Below are 14,760 nucleotides of genomic sequence, written 5' to 3' on the forward strand. Positions count from 1 at the left end.
TTTCAAGACAGCTTACTGTGACTCTCCATAAAACTCTTAAAATCAGTATAATGTTTTGCCTTTTAGAGTTATATCTGTAAATTAAGCACATTCAAGTCACATGGGAACTGAGGAACCCCACACAAAGATGCTGAATGAGTTCTTTGGGATTTAGTTCTTTTCAACATATACTGTTACTAATAAAGAACTTTTTTTTTTCATTTTTGATGGAAGAAGTGGTCCTCAGGTAATCTCTGAATGCAAACTGGCCCTCCGAATGCAAACTGACATGTTGAAGGTGAATAGTTGTCTATACTCAGGGAAACAGAGACCAATCTCTCATTTGTAAGGTAAGTGCTTCTGTGATGATAAAGTTATTTATGCTTTTCCTTAAATATTTTTGTGGTGGTGATTTAACAAATAGACATATTAGTATTGATTCTTCTTTAAAACATTGTTATTTAGTACTCAACAAAAATGAGTAATATTTTAAAATATTTTTCATTACTTAAAAAATATATACATATACACACACATATTTGTGGCACTGTTCTTGAATCCGGCTTCATCTGTTACTTTCTATGTGATGAATCTTTCTTGGATTGCATACAGTTATGGGATTCTGTCTTTGGTTTTCTTTTTTCTTTCTATAAATTTCTTGTCACATGTTTGAGGCTAACCTGAGGAGCATGGATCATTGAGAAATTGTTTTTCATTTTCCCTTGAAAAACATTTCATTTCTCCATTTTCTTCTTTAGTGGCCTTTTGAAGAAACCAATCTGTAGAGAAAGTACAAAACATAGCACAGTTATTTTAATTGAAGTAATCATTAATTGCTATTTAGAATCTAATTTAGTAACATATCAGTAAATATGGGCATACAATAAATTCAGGTAATGGAGAAAATGTTTTTATTCATCTATTCATATTTAATGTCAATAAATGATATTTATTCAGATTGATTTTTCATTTTTGACTTTTTCATTTATTAAGTGTCATGTGTCCTGACAAAAAATACTCCAAATATTGAACTTCCTTAAAAAGTTCTGGGAAATGTTTTAGAAGCATACAAACTGAAGTTGCTGGTACCTTGTCTATGTTATCATTTGTTTGGTCATTTTTTTTTTTTTACTATTTCTTCATAGATGTGGCAGAAAACTTTTTATCAAGTTACTGAAAGTCATAGGTAGAAGCTATTAGAGCTATTAGTGCAAATGAGCCAAGTGCATATTGGATAGGAAATGTCAGGGAGATTTCCGAGTTGTCTGAAATAACTGTAAATGCATCAGAATCTTTACTCTGGCTTTCAAGGGCCTTGTAAAAGATACTGTATCATTTAAACATAAAAATAAAGCTATCAATTACAAGAAAAAATTGCATGGGATGAATGTGAGTGATATTTTATTTTTTGTCATTTGAGACATCACATAAAGTTACAGAATAGTGAAACTAACATGAGAGGAGCCAAATCTTGCTTACAAAATCAAACATTTAAAAATTTAATTTGGACTATGTATTGTAAAAAATAAATTTAGGATCATAAGGAAGAAGGTCTTCAAGTTTGTGTACTCTCTTTTTTTGATAGTGGGTTAAAACTGACCAAGTGAATTCACCATAGCAAAGATATGGAACCAACCCAGATGCTCCTCAGTAGATGATTGGATCAAGAAGATGTGGTGTTTATACACAATGGAATTCTATGCTGCCATCAGAAAGAACATCACCCCATTTGTAAAGAAATGGAAAGACTTGGAAAAAATCATAATAAGTGAAGTATGCTAGACCCAAAGGAAAATAGGCTCAATGGTTTCCCTCATTTGTAATAATTAGTACAAATCTAGGACTCTCCTAGATGAGGATTATAATACCTCAAAACCTAGGTACATAAGGTCATATAGGATGATACTAAATGAAAGATCTCTAGGATATGGAAACAAGAGCTTTATCTTGTGTGATTGTTGTTCTTAATGCTATGCTATTTCTCTTCTTTTTTCTTGTTTTTTACTGTAACTGACTTTGTTACCTGGTATATCATATATGCATTTATTTGTTTATTTGAAATAGGAAAGGGAAGGGGAAACAAGATGATTGGGAGGAGGTGGGGGAAGGGAAATGGGGTCAAAAACATGAGAAGGGGTATCAATGTGTGAGAAGTAATGCACCTTCTATCTGGCGAATATAACTGTAACCCCTCTATACATTACCCTGACAATAAAAAAAAAAGAAAAAAATTGACCAAGTGAAGGCAATGAGTTAATTCTTCCCATGTGTGAAACCTCCACATCATTTTAATTCCCAAGTAGTAAAGTATACAAAGGAACCATCTTTAATTTCTTTTCTCTTTTGTTCCCCCTTATGGTTTGTCTCATATTGTTACTGTATCTGATTTTGGTACCTGGTATATCATATATACCTTTATTTGTTTATTTGAACTAGGGAAGGGAAGGAGGGAAAACAAGATGATTGGAAGGGGCTGGGGGGAGGGAAAGTGGGAGAAAAATATGGAAAGGGATATCAGTGTTCAAGAAATAATGTACCCACTACCTGATGAATGTAACTGTAACTCCTCTATACATCACCCTGACAATAAAATATAATTAAAAAAAGAAGTCATTGAGCACTTCAAGGCTTTGAGGAGATAAATGGTCTAAACAAAATATTTTCAGGTTAGAGAATTTTTACTCAGGGCTCATCACTTCCACATGCCAGGGTCTAGTTAGATGAGCAAACAAATCAAATGGACTTGAAAACAGCGACATATTTGTTTTTTCCAGAATGCCAGCTGCCCTGTATACATCAGTCTTTTTGCTTTGCCAAGTCTAGGAGCTCTAGAATCACAAACCATCATGACCCTCAATCTGTGCCTGTATCCTAAGTTTTCACAAAGAAGTTAAGTAACAAATGAGGTTTTCATAAAAATGGGCAGTTTTTAAGACTTTTTCTGATTCCTGCTTTGCTTGGATTTTGGTCAGCTTTCCTTTCACTCTCAAGTTTCTTTGCTTCACTTCCGCCTTCATTTGCTTCGAGATTTTTAATATCCTATTTCAATACTTTATTAAACCAAGCTCCAGTGGCTCAGACCTGTAATCCTAGATTTTCAGGAGGCTGAGATCTGAGGATCATGATAGGAAGTCAGCCAATACAGGAAAGTCCATGAGACTCTTATCTTCAATGAGCTATCAGAAAACTGGAAGTGGAACTATGGCTCAAGTGGTATAGTCTTAGCCTTGAGTAAAAAAGCTCAGGGACAGTGCCCAGGTCCTGAGTTCAAGCCTCATGATAGATAAAAACAAACAAAAAACTATTTATTCTGGAACATGAAATTTGGGGAATTAATAAATAAATGCTCACTGGTGGAGCTTAGACATCAGTATAAATCCAGTTAGGAGAGTCATGCTTTCCTTCCTCAGCTTCTCTGTGGACTGTGGCATTCATTGTATTTTACACTGAACCCAACGAGGAACTTTCACTCTAAAACTGAATATATTTTTGTGTTTTATAATTTATGCTCTGACCCCATAGTCACAATCTGCACCAGTGGGATGAAAAGGCTAAAGGATGGGTTTCTGGTCTAGTTGATCCAGTGATCTAATGGACCCAATTTTGACCAGCTTGAAATCTTGGGAGCGTTACTTAATTTCTTTGCTCTAACATCCTTAGTTGTAAAATGTGTTTATAATACATATTATCTAGAATACATGTTGTAGGATACCAAAGGCATAAAGAAAAGATAAATATTTACAGTGCCTAGATATAACAGGGTTTATGAACGGGACACTGCTTCGTCCCTCCTGGAGCTTACAGACTAATGTGGCAAAATACTAACAGACACAAGCTGGTGTACTATGCAGTCTTGTAGGTTAGGCAGGTACTTTGGCTTTTCCTATAAATCCAGTGGAAAATCATTATAAGATTTCAAACAAGAAAAAAAAAACCACAGCCCAAAGTTTGTTACCTAATTTTCTTTTCAGTTTAAAAATAAGGCCTTAAGAGCCATAAGAATGTGTTAAGACAACATTTACTGGATGGAAGAATGTATTTATCTTTATAGGTATGTATTTACAGAGTAGAGACCACAAAACAGGTGGACACAAACTCCTTTTTTATTTGTGTAAAACAAACAAAAGGTTATGAGGCCAGATAGAATCTGCCCATGTCAGCCTTTTATCTTTTCTTGCCAGACCAAGACAAATCAAACTAACTCTGCAGGAGAGACACTCAGAAAGGAAGGAAACACTTCCTGTCTGATGAACAGGCCGTGAGTACCACAGTGTGGCAAAGCCAGGTATTACAGAACACCAATGCCTAACTTCAGAGCAACTGAGTATAAAATGCTGAAGATTCTGTGCTGGGGACATAGCTAGAGAAAGACCACAGAGCCTATCAGCTGAGTTAAATATCACTTGTCTCTACCTTCAGCATAGGTTTCTTCACATTTTCCTCCACATTTCACTCCCTAAAGCTAAAATTAGTCATTGAAGAAGATTAACAAAAGACTAAGGAAGCTTTCTGTAATCCATTGTGAGAGAAAGTTGTGATATTAATTATTTGTTTAAATGATTGGTTGTTCATGTATTAGAAAAATACATATGTAGTCACAATCTGTATTTGATCATTATTCAACCGTTTAACAAAATAAAGAGTAAATCATAGGGGTATATTATGCTAGAATATGTGATGATTTTATATTTAATTGGAAAAAGCATCAAATTCAACTGTTCTATGGGGTTTTGTTCTTTTAAATGAATTATAAAAGTGATTATCCCAGCCTGTTTGAAAAGTTTTATGCAAGTGTATGAACAGTGTTGAACTCCTTAGCTTAAACAAAACACCTATGTAAAGATTCAGACTAACCTGAAGGAAAATAGAATTACTCAATTTCATGGAAGAATTGAAATAGGAGTCTTCGAAAGTTTAAAATCACTCTTACATCAATGCATTAATAAATCAAGCATCCCTTACTTAGGTATAAAATTATTGTATAAATTGTGACATGCTTGCTTATATATTAGAGAAGTATTCAGCATTTAAGATATACAGAGTCCTGTGATTTAGATGAGCTTGTTTCTCTTTTTTTATTCTTTTTTCAGATTTTTTAGTTGTAATTAATAAAGGGTTACAGTGTATTCACCAGATAGAAGGTACATTACTTCACAAACATTGATACACTTTCTCATGTCTTGGTCCCCATTTCCCTCCACCCACCCACCCCCCTCATCTTGTTTCCCCCCTTTCCCTATCCGATTTCAAATAACCAAACAAGCATATATACAGTATATCAGATAACAAGGTAAAATATTGTGACAATATGAGATAACCAAGGGATAGCAAAAGAGAGATCACATAGTACATTAAGGACAACAATCACTCATTATATGGCTTTTGTTTCCTTATCCTGGAGGTCCTTACATTTAGTGTCATACTATTTGGCCTAATGTCTCTAGGTTTTGTCTATTGTAAAGCTCTGCTAGGAGAGCCCAAGGTCTCTACTGATTTTGACAAATGAGGGAGACTCTTGGGCCTATGTTCCTTTGAGTCTGGCTTACTTCACTTAATATGATTTTTCTAAGTCTTTCCATTTCCTTACATATGGGGTGATGTCGTTCTTCCTGACAGCAGCATAGAATTCCATTGTGTATAAATACCACATCTTGTTGATCCACTCTAGATGAGCTTGTTTCTTATATGTTCTTAAGTTTATGCAGACGTTCAAATTTTCCTTTTTTAAATAAAAGTATGTTTCCATTATTCTCTGCTTATAAAATAACATATGCTAAAATTTATAAATGTTCCCTAATAATCCTAAACTCTAGAAAGATGCTCCATTGATTTCTTGCATATGTCTATGTCAAAAAAGATTCTATATTTTCTTTTCAAAAGTAAGATGCAATTTGCACTATATATGAAATATTATTTTCAATTTAATTGTGGTTATTTCAAATTTTGTTCTATTATGACCTATATCTCACAACCTGGGGAAGTTCTTCAGCTTGCTATTGACAGGAATTGAGCCAAAGGGACTTTGGGGTTTACCTTCCACAGAAGTAGTATCAGCAGAAGCAGCAGCAGCAGGCCAGCAAACGCACTCAAGATAATAACCCATAGTGGCACTCTGCCTGGGAGTCCATCTTTGGATATTTGAATAGCAAGCTGAAAATTATTAAACAAGGCCGTTAACATCAATAAACACTTATTAGAACTAGAACTCTAAGTTCTTGCAGGCTATAGTTTTCTGCCAAACAGCCTATTTCACCTCACTACTGCATACAGAGGAAAATGTCCTTCAGTACCATCTAAATCTCCTCGAATGTAACTGTAGCATTGAAAACTACTTAATACTTTCCTTTCCAAGATGTTACACATAAAATTGTCAGTACAGTGGTTTGTTCCTATAACTAAGTTACTTGGGACACAGAAATAAGAGGACTGAGTTAGCCAGCCCCATCAAAAGTTAGTGAGAATGTATCTTAAAGAACAAGTCAGGTAACAATATGAGATAACTAAGGGACAGCACAAGAGATGAGAGATAATAGTACATTAAGGACAACAATCACTCATTATATGGCTTTGTGTCTAAGTATTTTACCTTGTTATCTGATATATTGTATATATGTTTGTTTTTTTGAAATAGGATAGGGAAGGGGGAAAACAAGATGAGGGGCGGGGGTGGGAGGAGGGAAATGGGGGCAAAAACATGAAAAAGGGTATCAATGTTTGTGAAGTAATGCACCTTCTATCTGGTGAATATAATGTAACCTTTCTATTAATTACAATAAAAAATATTTGAAAAAAAAAAAGAACAAGCCAGGTGCAGTGATGCCTCTGTGCAGCCCAGCTCCTTGCGGGGCAGGCAGAGCAGGACTGTGATCCAAAGCTTGCCCAGGAAAACAATTCTAGACACTCCTTGGAAAATGACTAAAGCAAAATGGACAAGCGGTATGACTCAAGTCATAGAATATGACTGTCACGTACAAAGCCCTGAGTTGAGACCCCCAGTTCCACCCTCTCCTTTTAGAGGAGAGGATTTTTTGGAAAGATTTTATTAATGCTGATTTTTCAGCATTTCAAATGTCATGTTTAATCAACAGTATTCAAGAAGGGACTCTCTATATACAATCACTGGCACATAGATTTTTAGAACATAATTAAAATTAAGCTGAGGGTTTGTATGTCATAGGTACATATCAAACTATACAATATAACATATGTCTATAGAGTATATATCCCACAATAGATTTTTATGTCTATGTAGTTATTTTTATATCTCTAAGACCATGTCCATAACCATGGGTACCTGAATAATGAGTCCTCGCTCTTGTACTGCTTAGATCTAATATCCACATATCAAGGAGACCATGCGCCTTTTGTTCCTTTGGTCTTGACTTATCTCACTCAACATGATTTGCTCTAGTTTCATCTACTTCCCAGCACATGCCTTTATTTTATCTTGCCTGTTGGCTATGTAGAATTTCACTGAATATATATATATATATAACATTTTTTTGTATCTGTTCATCTGTAGTGGGGCATCTAGGTTGTTTTCATCACTTGGCTGTTGTGAATAGTGCAGAGATGAACATGGCTGAGCAGGGTGTCCTTATCATATTCTGGGTTACGATGCTCAGAGTAGATGCCCAGGAGTGGTATGGATGGACTGTAGAGAAGGTCTATTTTCAGTTTTTAGAGAAACCTCCGAATTGACTTCCAGAGTGGCTGCACTAGTTTACTTTCCCACCAGCAGTGCAGTAGGGTTAGAGGAGAGGATTTTTTAATGGTCTAGGGCAGATTTCTTTTTAACTGAGAACAAAACATAGTACTCTATGTTTCAAAGATTGTCTTATTTATGATCACTCTTCAATGTAGGCTGGAATATCACAAGTTGCTAAAATCTAAACCTCTCTATTCTAATTCGAGTGGGTTAAATTCAAATAAGAGAATACAACGTACATGTAATAAAATGCACACAATTCAAGCACATATATGTATAGCTATCACCATGTGCTTTTTATGATGTCATATTGTCTCTTTCAGTTGATTTATCATTCAATCAATTATAATTTAGGATAGGCAACATCCAGAAATTTTTAGTTATTTCAGACCTCTCAGTGTAGTGTCCTAATCTTATGGGACTTTGTCTGTTCTAAGTCTTATTCCTTGGGTATCTGAAGAAACCATTAACTTCAGGTAGATAATTAGAGGACAGAATCAGACTATCGAGGTGGACTTTAACCATGCCTATAACATTAACCTGAATTAAGATGTGGATACTGAAGTCTAGATAAAAGTAGTAGGATCTGCAGCAAGATCACACTATTGGAAAATAATTACTTTTAATTAATTTTACCAATATAGGTTTAATTATGCTTTAGTATGTAATGTAAAATAAATATCTACAGGGGAATTCATAATTAACATTGAGGAAAAACACATTATAAAATACATTATTAAAATTCTAAGATTTTTAAGGCAATACTTTTAGGATTCAAAAATACTTTTCCTCTAATAAAATCCATACATACATTATTTTAAAAGATATTTGTGAATTGTTGGCTTTTCATGTTGTACTCTATATGGTATTTTGTGTATATATCTTCTTTTTCTTTAGAGTTGTATAGTGATCAGAGATTACTGACGTTGAAATGGTTGGTAACAGATAATTGGACAGTGCCATCTGAATTGTAGATACCTTCTGAATAGAATTTTGGAAGCTTTTTATCCACAAAACAGTGGAAATCACACTCAAATATCACCATACTACTACCCGGGCATTACTTCATAAAAGGACAAGAGTAGGGAATTCAGTGGCTGGGAGTTTGGCCTAGTGGTAGAGTGCTTAGCATGCATGAAGGCATGGGATCGATACCTCAGTACCACATATATTTTTTAAAAAGCCAGAAGTAGTGCTGTGGCTCAAATGGTAGAGCTCCAGCCTTGAGAAAGTCCAAGGACAGTGCTCAGGGCCTGAGTTTTAGACCCAGGACAGGCAAAAAAGATCCATATCTCTTCAGATTTCAGCTGCATTTTATAATATCAATTTTTTAATGAGTGAAAAGTACAGATGCATTATTTGCTATTAAGATGAAAATAGGAACAACTTATGATAGTTACTATGACAGTTACAAAGAAAAATTCAAACATGGTGGTTTATTTGTAAATATTATCATTTCCCCGGTTACTTACAATGAAGAACAAGACTAAAACCATATTTGAGGTTAATGGAGTGGAAAGCACATAGTAGCTATCACTTGTGGAGAGAAGAACCAGATAGTGCTATGGGACTATGTGCAATTATAAAATGTTGTGCCACCAATGTACATCAGTTTCAAGTCATACCATTGCACTCACCTCTCTTTTTTGGTTGCTACTACTTAAAACTAGAGATGCATTTTGACTCCAAAGTTCTCCTCTGATGGTCAGATTTAAGCTGGAAAAATGTGCCTGAAAAGCATATTAAGATTATTTCTGTTAATAAATTATGCTAATCAAAATGAGAGCTGGCCATATCTGAGGGGTGGTTATTGAACTGGTCTTTTCCTTTCTGAGAGTTACAAACACTGACATTGTTAACTGCTACATGGAAACTCAAGCCAGAATACTTGTTCTTCTGTCTTAGCATTTCCTCCCAATCCTCACGGAGATCCTTGTTAAAGAACAGGATTTATGGAATAGGAAAAAAATTCTAAACAATTTCTGCTCAGAATTTTCCTCTGAAAAACAAACCTCCATCTCTGCCTACTTGTAATGCAGCTAGGCATAAAATAGCTAAATGCTGGTAACAAAGTTTACATGTTGGCTCTAGATTTAAGTAAAACTTTGCCAGTCAGTGGTTTCCTTCATCTGTAATAATTCATACACATCCAAAACTCTCCCTGCAGAGGATTACAATAGCTAAAACCCTAGATACATGAGGCCAAATTAATGGACCTGCAGGACATGGAATCAAGAGCTTAATTATAAGTGACTGAGATTCTTTTTTTTGATTTAAATCTTTTTTTCATATATTTTTATTGTAATTAATAGAAGGGTTACATGATATTTGCCAGATAGAAGGTGCATTAATTCACATACATTGATACCTTTTCACATGTCTTGGTCTGTATTATGTTTTTCTCCCTTCTCTTGTGTTGCCCTTTTGTTAATCTCATATTCTTACAGTCTCGCACTTTGTTACCTGGTATATTATATAGATATTTACTTGTTTACTTAAAATAGGAGGGGAAAATGAAGGGAGGGGGTGGGGAGAGGTAAATGGGGACAAAAACATAAGAAAGGATATCAATGTGTGAGAAGTAATGCACCTTTTATCTGGCAAATATAACTGTAACCCCTCTATACATTAAAATAAAAATAATTATTAAAAAAACTTTGCTAGGGCCAGGAGTTTAGCCTAGTGGTTAAAATGCTTGCCTAGCATGCGCGAAGACCCGGGTTCAATTCCTCGGTACCACATACACAGACAAAAGCCAGAAGTGGTGCTGAGGCTCTAGCCTTGAGAAAGTCCAAGGACAGTGCTCAGGCCCTGAGCTCAAGCCCAGGACTGGCAAAAAAACAAAACAAAACAAACCAAAAAAAAACTTTGCTAGTATCCAACATTTGATGATGTAGGAAAAATAGCAACTATATGACAAAAATGGCCAGTCTTTGTTTCTTTAGAGAAAAATAAATAATATATAACAAAATATAAGTTTAAAACAGCTTGTTAGATTTGGCTTCATCATGCATTGATAAATTACCCTTTATAGTATGTTTGCATAGAGTCAAATTCCAGTAGAACACAGGTTCTTAATACATGCTAGCTCTGTCCTTTGCTAATGATGTCAAGAATTGTCATTCTATAATACTTGTATGTAACAGAGGGATAAATGACAAGTGATAAAAGCTTTAGTGGTGAGAGGTATTTTTCTCCTATGGTACAAAGCATAAGGCTGAGACAACTCTTGATCTGTAAGAGAACTTTGGGAATAGCTTATTTATTAAATGACAGGAAAGATGAGATGCAGACCTGTGGCTTAGATCACATCTGAGATTTCCAGACTGATCTTTCCCCAGCAGTGCCACATATACTAAATGACATCATAGGTGAATATTTCTTCATTTGATTCAGTAATTGCACAGAACTACAGCACGACTTACTTTTATAAAAGTTGGTTTCCACAAGATGAGTGAAACGTTCACTTGGCTCAGGTTGGAAGGGATAAGATTGCACACGATAGTGGCAAGCTTACAGGTAGTGCAGTCCTGTGCCGATGGGCAGAGGTAGAGGTTAGTATTCTTAACAAAGAACCAAACATTCTATAGTAAAACACTTCAAAGGGTTGTTCCCAAATTAATGATCCATGTATTCCACGAGGAAAGAAAACATAAGGTAACATTCACACTCAATTTACCAGAAGAGTGCCTCTTTTCAGATCTTCAGATTTTGACACAATCATGCTCTTTCCGGAGTTGATTCCAAGAGGATCCTCAAGACTCTGGGGTCTGCAGTTTGCATTCTAAGTAATGAAAACATGTTCCAGTCAGTCACTTCTAACTGTCAAAGGAAAACAAGTGAGTTTGATAACATGAAGAAGTTGACATTGACAACCAGTGTTTTTGTGGTGTGCAAGATGGAAGAAATTGTGAGGCTGTAGCTGTGGTTTTCCACTTCTATACCCTCCAAAAATAATGAAGTTACCACAGCGTGAAAAATTGTGCTGGAGGTTCTTTGGAAAAGACAGGATGCAGATAAAATTCACTATTTTTTTTTACTGAAATCCTCATTCATTTATTGTTTTCGTCAAAGATTACTCGCAAATTTTCATAATACCAAGAGAAAAAACACTTGAAACAACCGAGGAGTTAACTTTTTTTCATAAGATGGAATTATAGGGAAATTCCAGAGGTTTATTTTTCTCTTGCCCTTATGAAAACATAAACAATTACCAAACAAATACTACTGTAGCTATTTCATGTTTCCCAGAATACTTTGATTTTTAAACAATTCTTGTTAGTATGCTTTCAGTGTGTAAAATAATAGATTTTATTATGACATTTTTGTGCATGCACACAATCTACATTAATTATAGAGAATATTTATTTCAAACTGTAGAAAAGAGACATTGTCAAATGCTGAAATTATCCATGCATTAACTGGGTATTTTTAGACACTAAATAATAATTAAGTGCCATAAAGTCTTATTGAACAAATAGTGGGGTACAATGTTGGTATTAAGGTGACTTACCAGCACTCTACTGTTATATATACAGCTAAGTGTATTTAGGAGTAACTGGAAAGCTTATAGAATTACTTGACCGCCCCAAACAAAGTAAAAATGTATCAAACAGGTGTGGGCTTGTGCCTATAAGCTTAATTACTCAGGAGCTTGAGTAATGAGGATAATAGTTTGAAGCCAACTTGGGCAGGAAAGTCCATGAGACTCTTATCTCCAATTAACTGGAAAAAAGTGGAACTGTGACTCAAGTGGCTGATTTCAGGTAAAAATTAGTAATTGATAATTTAATATCTACTCTGATGGGCTGAATATTGATCTCAAAAAGATTTACCCAGGACTGAGAGTTTGGACTAGTGGTAGTGTGCTTGCCTAACATGCATGAAGACTAGGGTTCGATTCCTTGGTACTACATACATAGAAAAAGCTGAAAGTGGTGCTGTGGCTCAAGTGGTAGAGTTCTAGCCTGGAGAAAGCACAAGGACAGTGTTCAGGCCCTGAGTTCAAGCCCTATGACTTGCCAAAAAATAAAAGATTTACCAAAACAGGAATACCCTGGAAAATTTGATTTCACCCTGTGTATTTGATTTTGTTTGGAAATAGAATGAAATTAAAAATCTGCAGAGAAGTTCTTGGATTTCAAAGGCACTAAATACAATGATTAATGCACAGATGTGCACGGGGACAGAAGAGGAGAGCAAATGGAAACTCAGAGGAAGCCACTTGAAGACAGAGGCAGAGACTAAAAGTAGGCTGCCACAAGCCAGAGTACACTGCGTTGCCAGCAGCTGCCAGAATCTAGGAAAGAAGGCATGGAACAAATTCTCCTCAGGTTTCTATGGGAACCAACTGGGTTGAATCCTCATTCTGAACCTTTGTCCTTCAGAACTGTGAAGAATGAAGTCCTGTGAATTTTAATCACCAATATTTGGTAATTTATTATACCAGTCCTGAAGAATCACGTTATCCACCAAATAACCAATGGAAATGATTACTATTTTAAATTTTCCAACTGTCCCCCCATGTTACTTAGATGCAAGGATTGTGCAGAATTAAAGGCTGTAGTGCAACAGGAATGCTATGATTACAATGTACTGTGACTCACGTCGGAAGAGGACCAGCCAGTTGGATACAGGACAGGATAACCATCGGACGTCAAATTGGGGAATGAAATCGACAGCTGAAGTTCTGGCATTGGAAAATGTCCCCTTTTTCTAATCTACAGCAATTGCAAAAAGAGATGAAGAAGAAAGATAAACCATCATCTTTCAACAGCTTTCTGTCCACCTTAATTCATTAAGTCATATAAATTTGATTTTCCCAAATAAACACAGTTTATGACCCAGCCTGGTCACTGGCTTCATTTAACCAGCAAGAAAATATTTATATCTATTAGTGGTCACTTGCACTACCTACAATTTGTCTTTCTATCTTCCACTTGAATATAGAATAAACAGGAAATCAAAATAAAATCAGATTAAAAAACAAAAAAAAAGAATTGAAGCATTGTCTTGACTTATTTTCTTGACATGTCCAGTATCTTTTCTAGCAAAAGAGGGTTTAGGGAACTGGAAAGGAAGTCCACTCATCTAATCGATATGGAACAATTTAACTTATTTTTTGCTTGCCCTAACCCAGGTTCTCATAATTCCACAAGACTCCCCATCATCTCTAACCTTTGGCTAGATGGGACTTGCTGCCACTGCTCAGGGAAATCACACAGAGTTTTCTCTTCACAATTCTGTCCTCAAGCAAAGGATGCTCTGATTTCCAGGAAATCCATTACTTGCCCAACTTGTTAGACTACAAGCTGTGCTTGCTTGGAGAAATTCCCTGTGATTGTTGAAGACTGATTATGTAGCTCTTCATCTCAGGATTCTGGAGAATCCTGACCATTTGGCCCTGACCTCAAACATAAACATGTTCCTTGACTATCTTATAGTAATGTGCCCTGGCTTTGCCTAGAATGCCATCCCAGATAAACTCTGTTTCCTGATAGGTAGTCAGACATTACATATTTTGTTGCAATTTTTATTTGTTTTGCTAGTTGTGAAGCTTGAACTCAGGGTCTGAACACTGTCCTTGGGCTTTTCTCAAGGCTAGCACTCTACCACTTGAGCCATAGCACCACTTCCACCTTTTTCTATATATGTGGAACCCAAGGAATCAAACCTGGGTCTTCATGCATGCTAGGCAAACACTTACCACTAGGCCAAACTCCTGGCCCTGCAATTATTTTTTACTAGTCAAAAGTGTTTCAGTTAAAACCCTTGGAAACTTTAAAAACTAAACAAAATACAATGAAAGTTTCCATATTTGTTTTATAACGTTTGTATCAAATAAAACAAAAATGTATGTACCATATATAAAATTGACAATGCTGTGGTTTTTTTCTCAAACACATATAGATTCATTAATATATGACTGCTAATAGCTAAATAACAACTGACACCATAAAACATTTGCTTTTAACTATGCTATAAGTTGTACTGATCATCTTAGTGACATTATTTTTTTTGACCTTGTCAATAATCCTAAAAGATAGATTCCTTTGTCTCTGTTTTATCTATGA

At 35.4% G+C, this 14,760-nt stretch overlaps 1 protein-coding gene across 1 annotated transcript in view; it reads right to left on the reverse strand.

Moving 5' to 3' along the window:
• Positions 1 to 250: 250 nt before the first annotated feature.
• Itga1 (integrin subunit alpha 1) overlaps positions 251 to 14,760 on the reverse strand; it is a 132,491-nt gene continuing 117,981 nt past the window's right edge. Inside the window, exons 24-29 of the mRNA XM_090331957.1 lie at positions 13,294 to 13,407; positions 11,367 to 11,471; positions 11,113 to 11,217; positions 9,325 to 9,417; positions 6,013 to 6,129; positions 251 to 758 (exon numbers count right to left, since the gene is read on the reverse strand). Coding sequence (XP_090188083.1) covers positions 714 to 758; positions 6,013 to 6,129; positions 9,325 to 9,417; positions 11,113 to 11,217; positions 11,367 to 11,471; positions 13,294 to 13,407 — 579 coding nt within the window. The 3' untranslated portion in view covers positions 251 to 713. The remainder of the gene's footprint in view (positions 759 to 6,012; positions 6,130 to 9,324; positions 9,418 to 11,112; positions 11,218 to 11,366; positions 11,472 to 13,293; positions 13,408 to 14,760) is intronic.

This window comes from Megascapheus bottae, chromosome 4 (assembly GCF_031878675.1).
Source record: "Megascapheus bottae isolate mThoBot1 chromosome 4, mThoBot2.hap1, whole genome shotgun sequence".
NCBI lineage: Eukaryota > Metazoa > Chordata > Mammalia > Rodentia > Geomyidae > Megascapheus > Megascapheus bottae.